The 12,669-nt window shown below is 37.2% G+C and overlaps 1 protein-coding gene across 2 annotated transcripts in view; it reads left to right on the top strand.

The window, feature by feature from the left end:
* The window catches only part of LOC149812293 (lysine-specific demethylase JMJ21-like), a 41,528-nt gene that overhangs the window by 21,839 nt on the left and 7,020 nt on the right, over positions 1-12,669 (top strand). For both annotated transcript variants that reach the window (XM_089992633.1, XM_089992634.1), the window contains exons 7-8: positions 12,254-12,353; positions 12,545-12,669. The exon at positions 12,545-12,669 is cut by the window's right edge and continues 430 nt beyond it. In XM_089992633.1, coding sequence (XP_089848759.1) covers positions 12,254-12,353; positions 12,545-12,669 — 225 coding nt within the window. The remainder of the gene's footprint in view (positions 1-12,253; positions 12,354-12,544) is intronic.

Raw genomic sequence — 12,669 nt, 5'->3', positions numbered from 1 at the left:
TAAATGCACAAAAAAGAAATAAAAAGAACAAAAAAGAAAAAGGAAAAAATAGAAAAAGAAAAAGGAAAAAAGAAGAAAAGGAAAAAAGTCTAAAATGCCCCTATTGGGCGAGATTACAAAACTACCCCTTATCGGATAGTGAAAGAGAACTATATATATATATATATATATATATATATATATATATATATATATATATATATATATATATATATAGGTATTACATATATTTTAACAGGGGTAGGCCTAGGAAGACATGGATGGAGGTGATAGGGAAGGATATGAATGCTTTTAACCTCACCGAGGACATGACATTGGATAGAAATGATTGGAGGAGAAGGATTCATGTGGAAGACCCAGAATGATTTTCTTTTTTGGTTCATATCGCCGACCCCAATTGTTTTGGGATGAAGGCGTAGTTGTTGTTGTTTGTTGTTGTTGTTGATCTCAAACTCTGCCAGCAAGGTAAATTTCTAACTAGGATTTGCTATGTACCTTATTCTGCTACTGTAATATCACTAAAGTAACGATGCTGATTGTGAAGTTTGTGCTGTGAGCTGTCATGATGGTGCCTAGAAGTATGATTCTTTTGTGACCTACAAAAGGGTAGTTTTTGAAAGAGCAGGTGATGAAACGGAAGTGATACCTTCTGAACCTTTTTCTATTTTGCCACAACTCTTGTTTTTTGGTTTTTCAGGTGGCACCCTTGTTCAAGAACCAATGGTTAGCATGCTACCTCTCTCTTGTTGGAAGGGTTGTGCTGATGAAACATGTACTATCTAGCATCCCACCTCATCTAGTCTCTTTATTTGAGGTTCCATCCAAGGTGGAGATAAGATAATCAAATCTTTAACAAATTTCTTTTGAAAGGAATTTCAGTGGTGTAGGGTCTATAGTTGGTTTCTTGGCAGAAATCTACTAAACCAATAATATAGAGGACTGAGAATTCCGCAACTGAAAATGATGAATAAGGCATTAATACTGAAATTGTGGTTGCATACTGAAGAAAAGTGGTGGGTGTAATTGTGATATCTAATATTGGATTCAAGGTTTTCCAAGCAATTGGAATGCACCTAGGGCTTTGAAAGAGTGTCCTGGACTGTGGAAGGATTTAATGGAATTATTCAAGAAATTTAAGGATAGATTAGAAATTGCTTTGGTTGATGGGTCAAATAAAATTCTGGACAGATCCTTGGTTAGATTGGGCTTGATTAGCTGTTTCAGTTTCTTCACTTTGGCATTTCTAGGGATAGAAATATTCTGAGGAAGCACTGCTACATGTGTATGGGGTTGAGAGAGATTCAAATTAAGAAGAAACCCTACAGAATCATAGTTTGAAGAATGGATGAGGTTGCAACACACCTTAGAAAAGATTAGGATATTGGTTCAACCTGATAGAACTGTATAAATATGCGCAAGAGATGAATCATATTTTAACAAAATCAGGTTATTATTCTCTAATTGAATCAATGCCTCTTATTTTCCTGAGAGCAACAATTTTTCCATTGCTGGTGTCAATTGAGAGTGTTGCAACCCGAATGAACTTGAAAAAGAGAGGGTTCCAATTAGCTAGTCAATGCTGTCTGTGCATGCAAGAGGAGAAATCTACGTTGCATTTTTTCTAGGCATGCAGTTTTTTCTAGACAGTCTTTAGACTGGTGTGTCATAATTGTGAATGTGATCTTTCAAGAATCATGTTGCTGAGACAGGTGATACTGGTGGGTTGGATAATCCATAACAATAATAAATGTAGAAGGCATCAAATGAAAACAGTAGTTATTTACATGAGAATACAATGTCAATTGGGATTATTTGTGCAACTCAGATATTTACTGGACTGATCAGCCTAGGCTGGGAATCATTTCCCATGAAGATTTCAGCTCTTAATTTTGCATTGCTGCATTCTGTGCTTCTTTTATGATCAAATTCAGTTATATTTGTATTATTGTACTTGTGGTGACGCCTTGTGATTTTCTTTTAACTGAAAGTTTATTTCCTTCAAAAAAAGAAGTAAATTGGTCAACTCTCAGTTAATTTAGTATAACAAAAGAAAATAGAAGACAAAATATGTGCAAGGAATTAAAAACTGAATAGATTGTGTAGATAATGAAAAGAACAACAAAGCCCTTAATCAACATTCAAAATAGAAATCTGTCATTTATAAGTGGGATGTAACAAACTGTAATGAAGTATGCGGAAGAATCCAAGAATGCCAAAGCATTCACTATGTCCAACACGGACAAATGAAACAAGCATAAGAGAGGAAATCCACCAAGGGATATACGAAGGGCCTTATAATAAGGCTACACACATAAAAAGAATATCTCTTTTATTGGAGAGGAGCTCTCTAAAGCAATACAAAATACAAGGGGGGTTCCCCCTATTTATAAGAAAAAGGAGACCAAAGGGGGCTCCCAATAGAGTCGTTGGGAGCCCCCAACGGTCACAATTGTGACCCTTGGGGGCCCCAACGACTCCATTGTGGGGCCCCTTTTGGTATCCCAAAATACATTTTAGAAAATAAAAATAAAATAAAAAACAGGAAAATAAAAGAAATAAAACAAGTACCCCTATTGGGTACTTGTGAAAAGACCATAATACCCCTATCGGGTATTATGGTGAATACATCTATATTTATATATATATATAGATGTATTATTACATATGTCTTAACACCCCCCCCCTCAAACTTTACGGGGAGATGATCGAAAGTTTGCCAAGAAGGAACAAGAAGCGAGGAGCAGGCAGGGCTTTGGTAAAGAAATCTGCAAGTTGATATTCTGAAGTGACATATGGCAGTGTAACTGTCCCACAAAGATATTCATCACGTACATAGTGACAGTCCATTTCAATATGTTTAGTCCTCTCATGAAAGGTGTGGTTGCTGACAATATAGATGGCACTTTTGTTGTCGCAACAAAGCTTCGAAGCACCGGTAATTTCGACTCCCATATCTTGAAGAAGACTTCGAAGCCATACAAGCTCCATTGTAGTAGTTGCCATAGCCCTGTATTCTGCTTCAGTAGAAGACAATGAGAGTTTTTGCTGTTTCTTACACCTCCAAGCAATTAGCGAATCTCCTAAGAAAACACAAAAGCAGTAGTTGAGACTCGATCATTTGGGTTTCCTCCCTAGTCAGCATCAGTATACAACAACAACAACAACAACTACGCCTTCATCCCAAAACAATTGGGGTCAGCGATATGAACCAAAAAAGAAATTCATTTTGGGTCTTCCACATGAATCCTTTTCCTCCAATCATTTCTATCCAACGCCATGTCCTCGGTGAGGTTCAACGCATTCATATCCTTTCCTATCATCTCCATCCAAGTCTTCCTAGGCCTACCCCGACCTCTTTTAACTAATATATTTTCCCATTTCTCCAACCTTCTAACTGGAGCATCATTAGGCCTTCGCCGAATATGTCCAAACCACCGTAAACGATTCTCTCGCATCTTATTTTCAATTGGTGCAACACCTACCTTCTTACGTATCTCTTCGTTCCGAATCTTATCTTTTATTGTATTTCCACACATCCATCTAAGCATCCGCATCTCAGCTACACTCATTTTTTGAATATGATGTCTCTTGGCAGCCCAACATTCCGTACCATATAGTAAAGCGGGTCTAATAGTCGTCCTATAAAACTTTCCCTTCAACCGCAATGGCATTCTACGATCGCACAGCACTCCAGTAGCACTTTTCCATTTCATCCACCCAACCTTTATCCTATGATTTACATCTCCATCAATTTCTCCATACTTTTGAATGATGGATCCCAAATATTTGAAATAATCATTCACCGGTATATCTTGCTCACCAAGCTTCACTACACTCCCATCACTACTTCGTTGCTTACTAAACCGACATTCCATATATTCAGTCTTACTCTTACTCAACTTAAAACCTCTAGCTTCCAATGTCTGTCTCCATAATTCTAACTTAGCATTAACCCCAGTTCTAGACTCATCAATCAAAACAATATCATCAGCAAACAACATACACCACGGTACATTTTCTTGGATTGATCTCGTAAGCTCATCCATCACTATCGCAAATAGGAAAGGGCTTAAAGCAGATCCTTGATGTAACCCAACCGTTATCGGAAAATTGGTTGTCACCCCTCCACAAGTGCGGACATTGGTTACTACTCCTTCATACATATCTTTAATTATACTAATGTACTTGAGAGAAACACCTTTCTTCATCATTGTCCACCAGAGAACGTCCCTAGGTACTCTATCGTATGCCTTCTCTAAATCAATAAAAACCATATGCAAATCTTTGTTCCTCTCTCTATATCTTTCAATAAGTTGTCTAAGAAGATGTATAGCTTCCATAGTTGATCTTCCAGGCATAAAACCAAATTGATTCTCCGATATCATGACAACCTTCCTCAACCTAGACTCAATCACCCTCTCCCAAAGTTTCATAGTATGACTCATGAGTTTTATACCACGATAGTTTGTGCAATCTTGTATATCACCCTTATTCTTATATAAAGGCACCAAAGTACTCTTCCTCCACTCATTAGGCATCTTATTTGTTCGCCAAATCAAGTTAAAAAGATTTGTCAACCATTCTAAACCTTTCTCTCCCAAGCATTTCCAAGCCTCGATAGGTATACCATCTGGGCCAACTGCCCTTCTTGATTTCATTTTCTTCAAAGCCTCTGCAATTTCTTTCTTTTGAATCTTGCGCATGAAGTCACGATTTATCTCATGAAAAGGAATGGAGAAGTCTCCAAGATCTTGAGCATGACTATCATTAAATAGCTTATCAAAATAATCTTTCCATCTTTCCTTAATCTCCTCATCTTTGACTAAAACCCTTTGCGTTTCATCTTTGATACATCTAACCATACCCAAATCCTTCGATTTCCTATCTCTCATCTTTGCAAGCCTATAAATATCCTTCTCGCCTTCTTTGGTATCCAACTTGTCATAAACCTCCTTATATACCTTAGCCCTCGCGTTTCGAACAACTTTTTTAGCTTCCTTCTTTGCTATCATATACTTCTCCAAATTCTCATTATCACGACTCTTACTTAGATTTCTATAACACTCTCTTTTAACCTTAATAGCTAATTTGACATCCTCGTTCCACCATGATGTATCCTTACCTAGTGGTGCACCGCCTTTAGACTCACCCAATACCTCCTTAGCTACTTTTCTCATACCACCCGCTATCTTATTCCACATTGATTCTGAATCCTCCTCGAGACACCAATCAACTTCCTTAACTACCTGCTCTACAAACATTCCTTGTTTAGCTCCTTTCAGTGCCCACCACTTAATTCTAGGATCTATCCTATGTCTATCCCTTTTGCGGCATTGTCTAATTCTAAGATCTAAAATTAAGACTCTATGTTGTGTAGCTACACTTTCTCCTGGTATAACCTTACAATCGATGCAACAACCCCTATCTCTCTTTCTAAGTAGGAAAAAATCTATTTGACTCGTATTAACCCCACTTTTAAATGTTACTAGGTGAGACTCCCTCTTCCTAAACCAAGTGTTTGCTAAGATCATATCATAGGACAAACAAAAATCTAAAATCCTTTCTCCACTTTCATTTCTTTCTCCTATACCATAGCCTCCATGGATATTCTCAAATCCATCCCTACTAATGCCTACATGTCCATTAAGGTCACCGCCGATGAAAAGCTTTTCTCCATAAGATGTCTCTTGTACTACTCCATCTAAATCGTCCCAAAATTGATGCTTAATGGAATCATCTAAACCTACTTGAGGTGCATAAACACTAATAATATTAATAATATCCGTACCTAATACTAATTTAATAAGTAAAATTCTATCACCCTTCCTACGGACCTCAACTACATTATCTATAAACTGACGACTCATAACAATCCCTACTCCATTCCTATTCCTATTTATTCCTGTATACCAAATCTTATATCCCCAAGGTTCTATCACTTTAGCTTTCTCACCTACCCATTTGGTCTCTTGAAGACATAAAATATCAATCTTTCTCCTACACATAACATCTACTAACTCTACCAACTTACCAGTTAAAGACCCTATGTTCCAAGTGGCTAACCTAATTTTATGGTCTTGGACTAACTTCTTTACCCCCACCCGTCCAACAAAGTGAGGGAACCCTTGCCTATTTGACACCACACCCGGGCGCCGGTGTGACGCGTCGCTTCTGGGCGACGACCTAGCAACCCTTGCACATTTATCACTGCCTCCGGGCCTAGAGAGTACAGCGCGTCGCTCAGTAGGGAACGCCCCAACGAAATTCTCATATTGGTTCATTTTCATAGGATATGACAAAGTTTTTATGCTGGCTGTCACAGGCCTACCGCAACCCTCCTCCTTTATCCGGGCTTGGGACCGGCAGTGTATAACTACACAGGCGGAGTTAAGTCAGCATCAGTATAAGCCAGTAAATCTAAGGAAGAGAGTGAGGATAGGAATAGCCCTTTAGTCAAAGTATTTTTGATGTATCGAATGATCCGAAGCACAACACTCATATGCACAGATGTAGGGGCATGCTGAAATTGGCTTGCAGAGTGCACAGCATGAGCAATATCAGGCCTGGTGATAGTCAGATAGGTGAGAGAGCCAATGAGTTGCCTGTAGGGCGTAGGATCATCCAGCAGAACTCCATCCTCCAATCGTAGTTTAGCATTGATAACCTCGGGAGTCTCCACCTTTTTGTCATCTGAAATCCCAGATTTGGAACATATGTCTGCAGCAAGCTTCATCTGTGACAATATATACCCTCGAGGAGAGTATACTACTTCTATACTAAGAAAGTACCTGAGAAAACCCAGATCAGACATATCAAAATTATGTTTTAACATATTTTTAACATTAAGAATACCACTTTCATCATTGCCAGTGATGATCATATCATCAACATAAAGCAGAAGGATGATGATACTATTACCTGCACGTTTAACAAAAAGAGCAATGTCAGTATAACATGAACGAAATCCCAATTGTAACATAATAGCACTAAATCTATCATACCAAGCCTTAGGGGCTTGTTTAAGGCCATATAAAGCTTTTAATAATCGAAGAGTTTGACCTTGGTTAACACTAATTCCCGACGGAGGGTCCATATATACTTCTTCATTCAACTGACCATTAAGAAAGGCATTTTTAACATCTAATTGAAATATAGGTCATTTCTTAGATGATGCTACAGCAATTAGAGTTTTAACGCTTGTCATGCGAGCCACGGGGGCAAAAGTTGTTACGACAATGAAGCCATACATGATACTTCAACTACAAGGTTTTGATGATGAGCAAGTGGAATCAACTGCATTTCAGCTAAGGCTATGAAGAAATTGAAGAATTCGATGAAGAATATTTGAAGACTAGTGTGCAAATGTTTAATTCATTAAATGTCTTAGATTCTTGTAAGAGCCTTACTTAGAGTGCATATTTAGGTTGCATTTCACCTTAAAAGTCTTTAGAAAAACTTTTCTAAAAAGAACCCTCTTGAAAATCTTTTTAGAAAACTCTTTTCTTAAATTTTCATGTTTATTAGTCGACCAATAGACTTACCAGTCGACTAATTCTTTCGCGCCATATTTTCTAAAAAGTCATTTTTGTCAAATTAGTCGACCGAAGGTTTTATGAGTCGACTGGACAGAATGTCTGTTTTCTGGAAAATTAGCAGCAGTCGACTAATGGTTTTATCAGTCGACTGAACAGAACATGTGTTTTCTGAAAATTTAGCAACAGTCGACTAATGCTTTTATCAGTCGACCGAACAGAATGTTTGTTTTTCAGAAGATTTTAGCAGCAGTCGACTGAAAGGTTTTTCAGTCTACTGATGATATTATCAGTCGACTAATTTTTCTCTAGTCGACTAAGTTCAGATTTTCAAACGGCTCGATTAACAGATCAGTCGACCGACGATAACGATCAGTCTGCTAATAACTAACTATTAGTCGACTAACTAATGTTTTAGTCGACTAATTTTGTCGTTTTCCTTAAACTTCAAAAAAGGCGTGTCTTTTCATTTTTCAAACGTTTTGATTGTTCAAAATGGACTGTTTTGACACCCTTTCATACTCTCAATGTATGGAAAACTTTAACTATAAATATGAGTGCATTTTACACTCAAAACAACTTGAATTCAATCGATTTGAATCATTTACTTGCTTTTCACTCCTATTCAGTCAAGTATTTATTTTCTCACTCACTTGATATTTTCACTTCAGTTTTTCACTCAAATCATTTTGAGAGATAGTGAATTCGTGAGTAGAGTATTTCAACAACCTCAAAAGCCAATTGCATCTCATTTGCATTCAAAAGAAAGGCTCATAGGTTGTATTGTAAGTTGTTATTTCTTTTCTGTAAAAAGGACTCCTTGGTGTAAAGGAGTTGTTTGCTTTCAGTAGGGTTGTTACTGAAAGTGGGACCGATTTTGGTCTGTGTGATCTTGTAGTTAACAAGGTTGATAGTGGAAATCTCAAGTTGGTTTTGCTTGGGGACTGGATGTAGGCCGGGATAGACCGAACCAGGATAAAATCTTGTGTTCTTTGTGTGTTTACTTTTCAAATTGCAAAATCCTTCAATATTCTGCAGACAATTTTTAAAAGCACTATTCACCCCCCCTCTAGTGCTCGTTGCCTCGATCCTAGTGCACTTTCAAAAGTCTCTTCATAATCGATGTCATATTCTTGTGAATATCCCTTAGCAACTAATCTAGCTTTATAACGTTCTAGGGAACCATCACTTTTTGTTTTGACTTTGTAGACCCACCGACATCCTATAGCTTTTTTATTTGAAGGAAGTTGAACTATTTTCCAAGTTTTAGCCTTATTTAAAGCATCTAGTTCAACTTTCATAGCTTCAACCCAATGAGGAATATTTTTTGCTTGATTATAATGGGATGGTTCATAGTAAGAATGCAAGGCTATTAGACAAGCTCTATAGTTAGGTGAGAGAGTTTCATATGAGACAAACCTATTAGGTGAAATTGATTCTCTAGAAGATCGCCTAAGGGAGTTTTCTTCTAGGGGTTCATTAAGCCGCAAGAATTTTTCTAAGGCACTAATAGGTTGTGCTTCCTCACGCCGAGTGTATACTTGGAGATTGTCACCATTAGTTGGTGATACATCATTATCATGAGAATCATGAGTATTTTCTAAAAATTCTGGATGACTCAAAGAGTCATCATTTGAATCTTCTAAAAGATCATTGATAAACATATAATCAATTTCATTTGGTTTTTCCAATATTTCAAATCCATTTTCATCTTCTAAAAAGGTCACATCTTTGGAGACAAATAACTTATTGTTTTTATAGTCAAAGCATCTATAGCCCTTTTGATTTTCACCATATCCTAAAAATATGCATTCTATTGCTTTATGTGACAATTTATCTCTTTTATGTAAAAGAACAAAGCATTTACACCCAAAAATACGAAGACGATTGTAGTCGGGTGTCATATTGAAAAGTTTTTCATAAGGAGAGATATTGTTCAATTTTGAAGATGGCATTCTATTGATTAAATAGGTGGAGGTTAACACGGCTTCGGCCCAAAAACTTTTAGGAATATTTTTAGAAATGAGTAGGGATCTAGTGGTTTCTAAAATATGTCTATGTTTTCTTTCCGCTAGACCGTTTTGTTGAGGAGTTCTTGGACAAGATTTTTTATGACAAATGCCATGTTGTTTTAAATATGATTGAAACTCATTTGATAACTATTCTCCACCCGAATCAGATCTAAGAATGGATATTTGACTTTGAAATTGATTTTGAACTTTTGCATGAAATTCTTTGAAGAAGTTAAAAACTTCCGATTTAAGGTTAAGAAAATAAATCCATACATATCTAGTATAATCATCAATAAAGGTAACATAATATGAATAACCACCTTTGGATAGAACCGGAGATGGTCCCCGTACATCGGAATGCACCAATTCAAAAGGTCTTGTTGTCACAAAGGTTCTAATAGGAAAAGGAATAGACTTCATTTTTCCAAAAATGCAATCTTTGCAATTGATATCTTTTTCTTTACAAAACTTGTTTCCAAAAGGAAAAAGATACATTTTAGAGTAACTTGGATGTCTAAGCCTTTTATGCCAAGTTTCAATATTTTTGTCTTGGACATAAGTACAAAATGAGGTATTTGGAAGCATTAAGTTATCCATAAAATAAAGATCTCCCTTCCTATGACCTTGCCCAATCCGCTTCCCGGACCGGAGATCCTGCACAAAGCACCCTTGGGATGAGAAAGATATTTCACATCCATGGTCGGCAATTTGAGAAACGGAAAAGAGGTTAAGATTTAATTTATGAACTATTCTAACTTTTGGAACAAGAAAATTTTGAACATTTTTAGAATCAAGAGTTCCAATACCATTTATTTTGAGAAAAGTTTCATCGGCCGTAGAGACACAAGATATTTTTGAATTGGTGTGCACGTTGGTTAATGCATTTTCATGAGTCATGTGAAAAGAGGCTCCAGAATCTAAAATCCAAGAGTACGTACCGGGAGGTGATGATGAGGCAATGGCGGCACCGGAGGTGGAAGAAGTAGCCTTTAGAATTTGTTGGAGAGTCAAGGAGATTTGACCAAGAGTATCTTTGAGATCTCCGTTCTTGCCGTCATCTTCTTTGGTAAATGATTCCTCAACGGAAGCCACCTTTGGCTTGAATGCCCCATTTAGCTTTGGGCAAACGGGTTTAATATGTCCCGACTCATAACAATGATGACATATAATCATTTTTCTTCCACCACTCCCTTGCTTACCAAAATGAGGTGGTTTGTATGTTTTAACATGATTGCCGGGTTTAGACACGGCAAGAACTTCATCTATGCTTTTACCCATGCTATGCCTAGTCTCTTCTTGAGTAATCTCGGCAATAGTCTCTTCTAAAGGAGGAAACGTAGATCTATGGAGAAGTAAGGATCTAACTTGTTCAAATTCGGGACGAAGCCCAAATAAAATTTGAAACAATCTATCTTGTTCCATTTGTTTTTGTCTTAGTTCCACATCCTCCATAGCCACCCATTTAGGCTCTAAAAGAGTCAATTCATCCCACAAAGGATTTAGAGCACTATAATAGTCTTGTATGCTCATGTCGCCTTGTTTTGTGGTTCTCACTTTTTCTTGTAAAAAATAAACTCTTGCAAGATCCTTTTGGGTAAACATACCCTTCATAAAAAACCAAACTTCATTTGCCCGGCGGAATTTTGCAATATTTGCACATACCTTAAGTTCGACATTATTCATAAACCATGCTAGGATTTTTGCATGGTTGCTCTCCCAATCTTCCATTTTGTGATGATAATCTTCTATGGCCTTGAGACGAGCATCACCTTCAAGTGCTTTCTCTTGATCTTCTTCCATCTTTGTGAGCTTAAGTTGGGGTTCCGGAACGGTTCCCATTACATAACCCCAAAGCTTCTTGCCTTTGAGATTATTCTCCATTGCGGATGCCCACATCATGTAATTTTTCCCATTGAGCTTGAATGATAGATTGATCTTGACTTCCATTGCTACAAAATGAAGATGTGAAAAAGAAAGGAAGTAGAGAGAGACACGATTTTACCTTAGAAGATCGTATGGCTCTGATACCATGTAATGAAGTATGCGGAAGAATCCAAGAATGCCAAAGCATTCACTATGTCCAACACGGACAAATGAAACAAGCATAAGAGAGGAAATCCACCAAGGGATATACGAAGGGCCTTATAATAAGGCTACACACATAAAAAGAATATCTCTTTTATTGGAGAGGAGCTCTCTAAAGCAATACAAAATACAAAGGGGGTTCCCCCTATTTATAAGAAAAGGGAGACCAAAGGGGGCTCCCAATAGAGTCGTTGGGAGCCCCCAACGGTCACAATTGTGACCCTTGGGGGCCCCAACGACTCCATTGTGGGGCCCCTTTTGGTATCCCAAAATACATTTTAGAAAATAAAAAAACTAAAATAAAAAACAGGAAAATAAAAGAAATAAAACAAGTACCCCTATTGGGTACTTGTGAAAAGACCATAATACCCCTATCGGGTATTATGGTGAATACATCTATATTTATATATATATAGATGTATTATTACATATGTCTTAACACAAACATCTCTCTCTCTCTCTCTCTCTCTCTCTCTCTCTCTCTCTCTCTCTCTCTCTCTCTCTCTCTCAGAAATCTGTGGTGTGTTTGTGCCCGTGAAAACATTCATTTCTATGTTTTCTATTTCTTTGCCTCTGATTCACTAACAGTATAGCTGTTATTTTTCTTTGTCGTTAATCTTGCAGGTGGGCTTTATATCCTCCTGGTAGGGTTCCTTTGGGTGTCACAGTACATGTAAATGAAGATGATGGTGATGTCAATATCGAAACTCCATCATCATTGCAGGTATTATTTTGGCTTATTCTACCAGATTTCTCTTATCATGTTTTTCCTCGTTGCTGTCATTCAACAATATGCTAGCTGATTTTGTATCTTTTTTAGTTTTTTTTTATGTTTTATCTGATATTGTAATGATTTTGAAAAATTATTTATGTTATATTGACCTATTTTTTACTTTGTTTTTTATGTATTTCTAGTGGTGGCTGGATTTTTGTCCACTTCTTGCAGAGCATGAGAAGCCATTGGAATGCACACAACTACCAGGTGAAACAATATTCGTTCCAAGTGGTTGGTGGCATTGTGTGCTTAATCTGGAGAACTC

This window comes from Nuphar pumila, chromosome 17 (assembly GCF_984573655.1).
Source record: "Nuphar pumila chromosome 17, dmNupPumi1.hap1.1, whole genome shotgun sequence".
In the NCBI taxonomy this organism is placed as follows: Eukaryota; Viridiplantae; Streptophyta; class Magnoliopsida; order Nymphaeales; family Nymphaeaceae; genus Nuphar; species Nuphar pumila.
The sequence above is the reverse complement of the archived record's forward strand: the minus strand, read 5'-3'. Positions and strand labels throughout refer to the sequence as shown.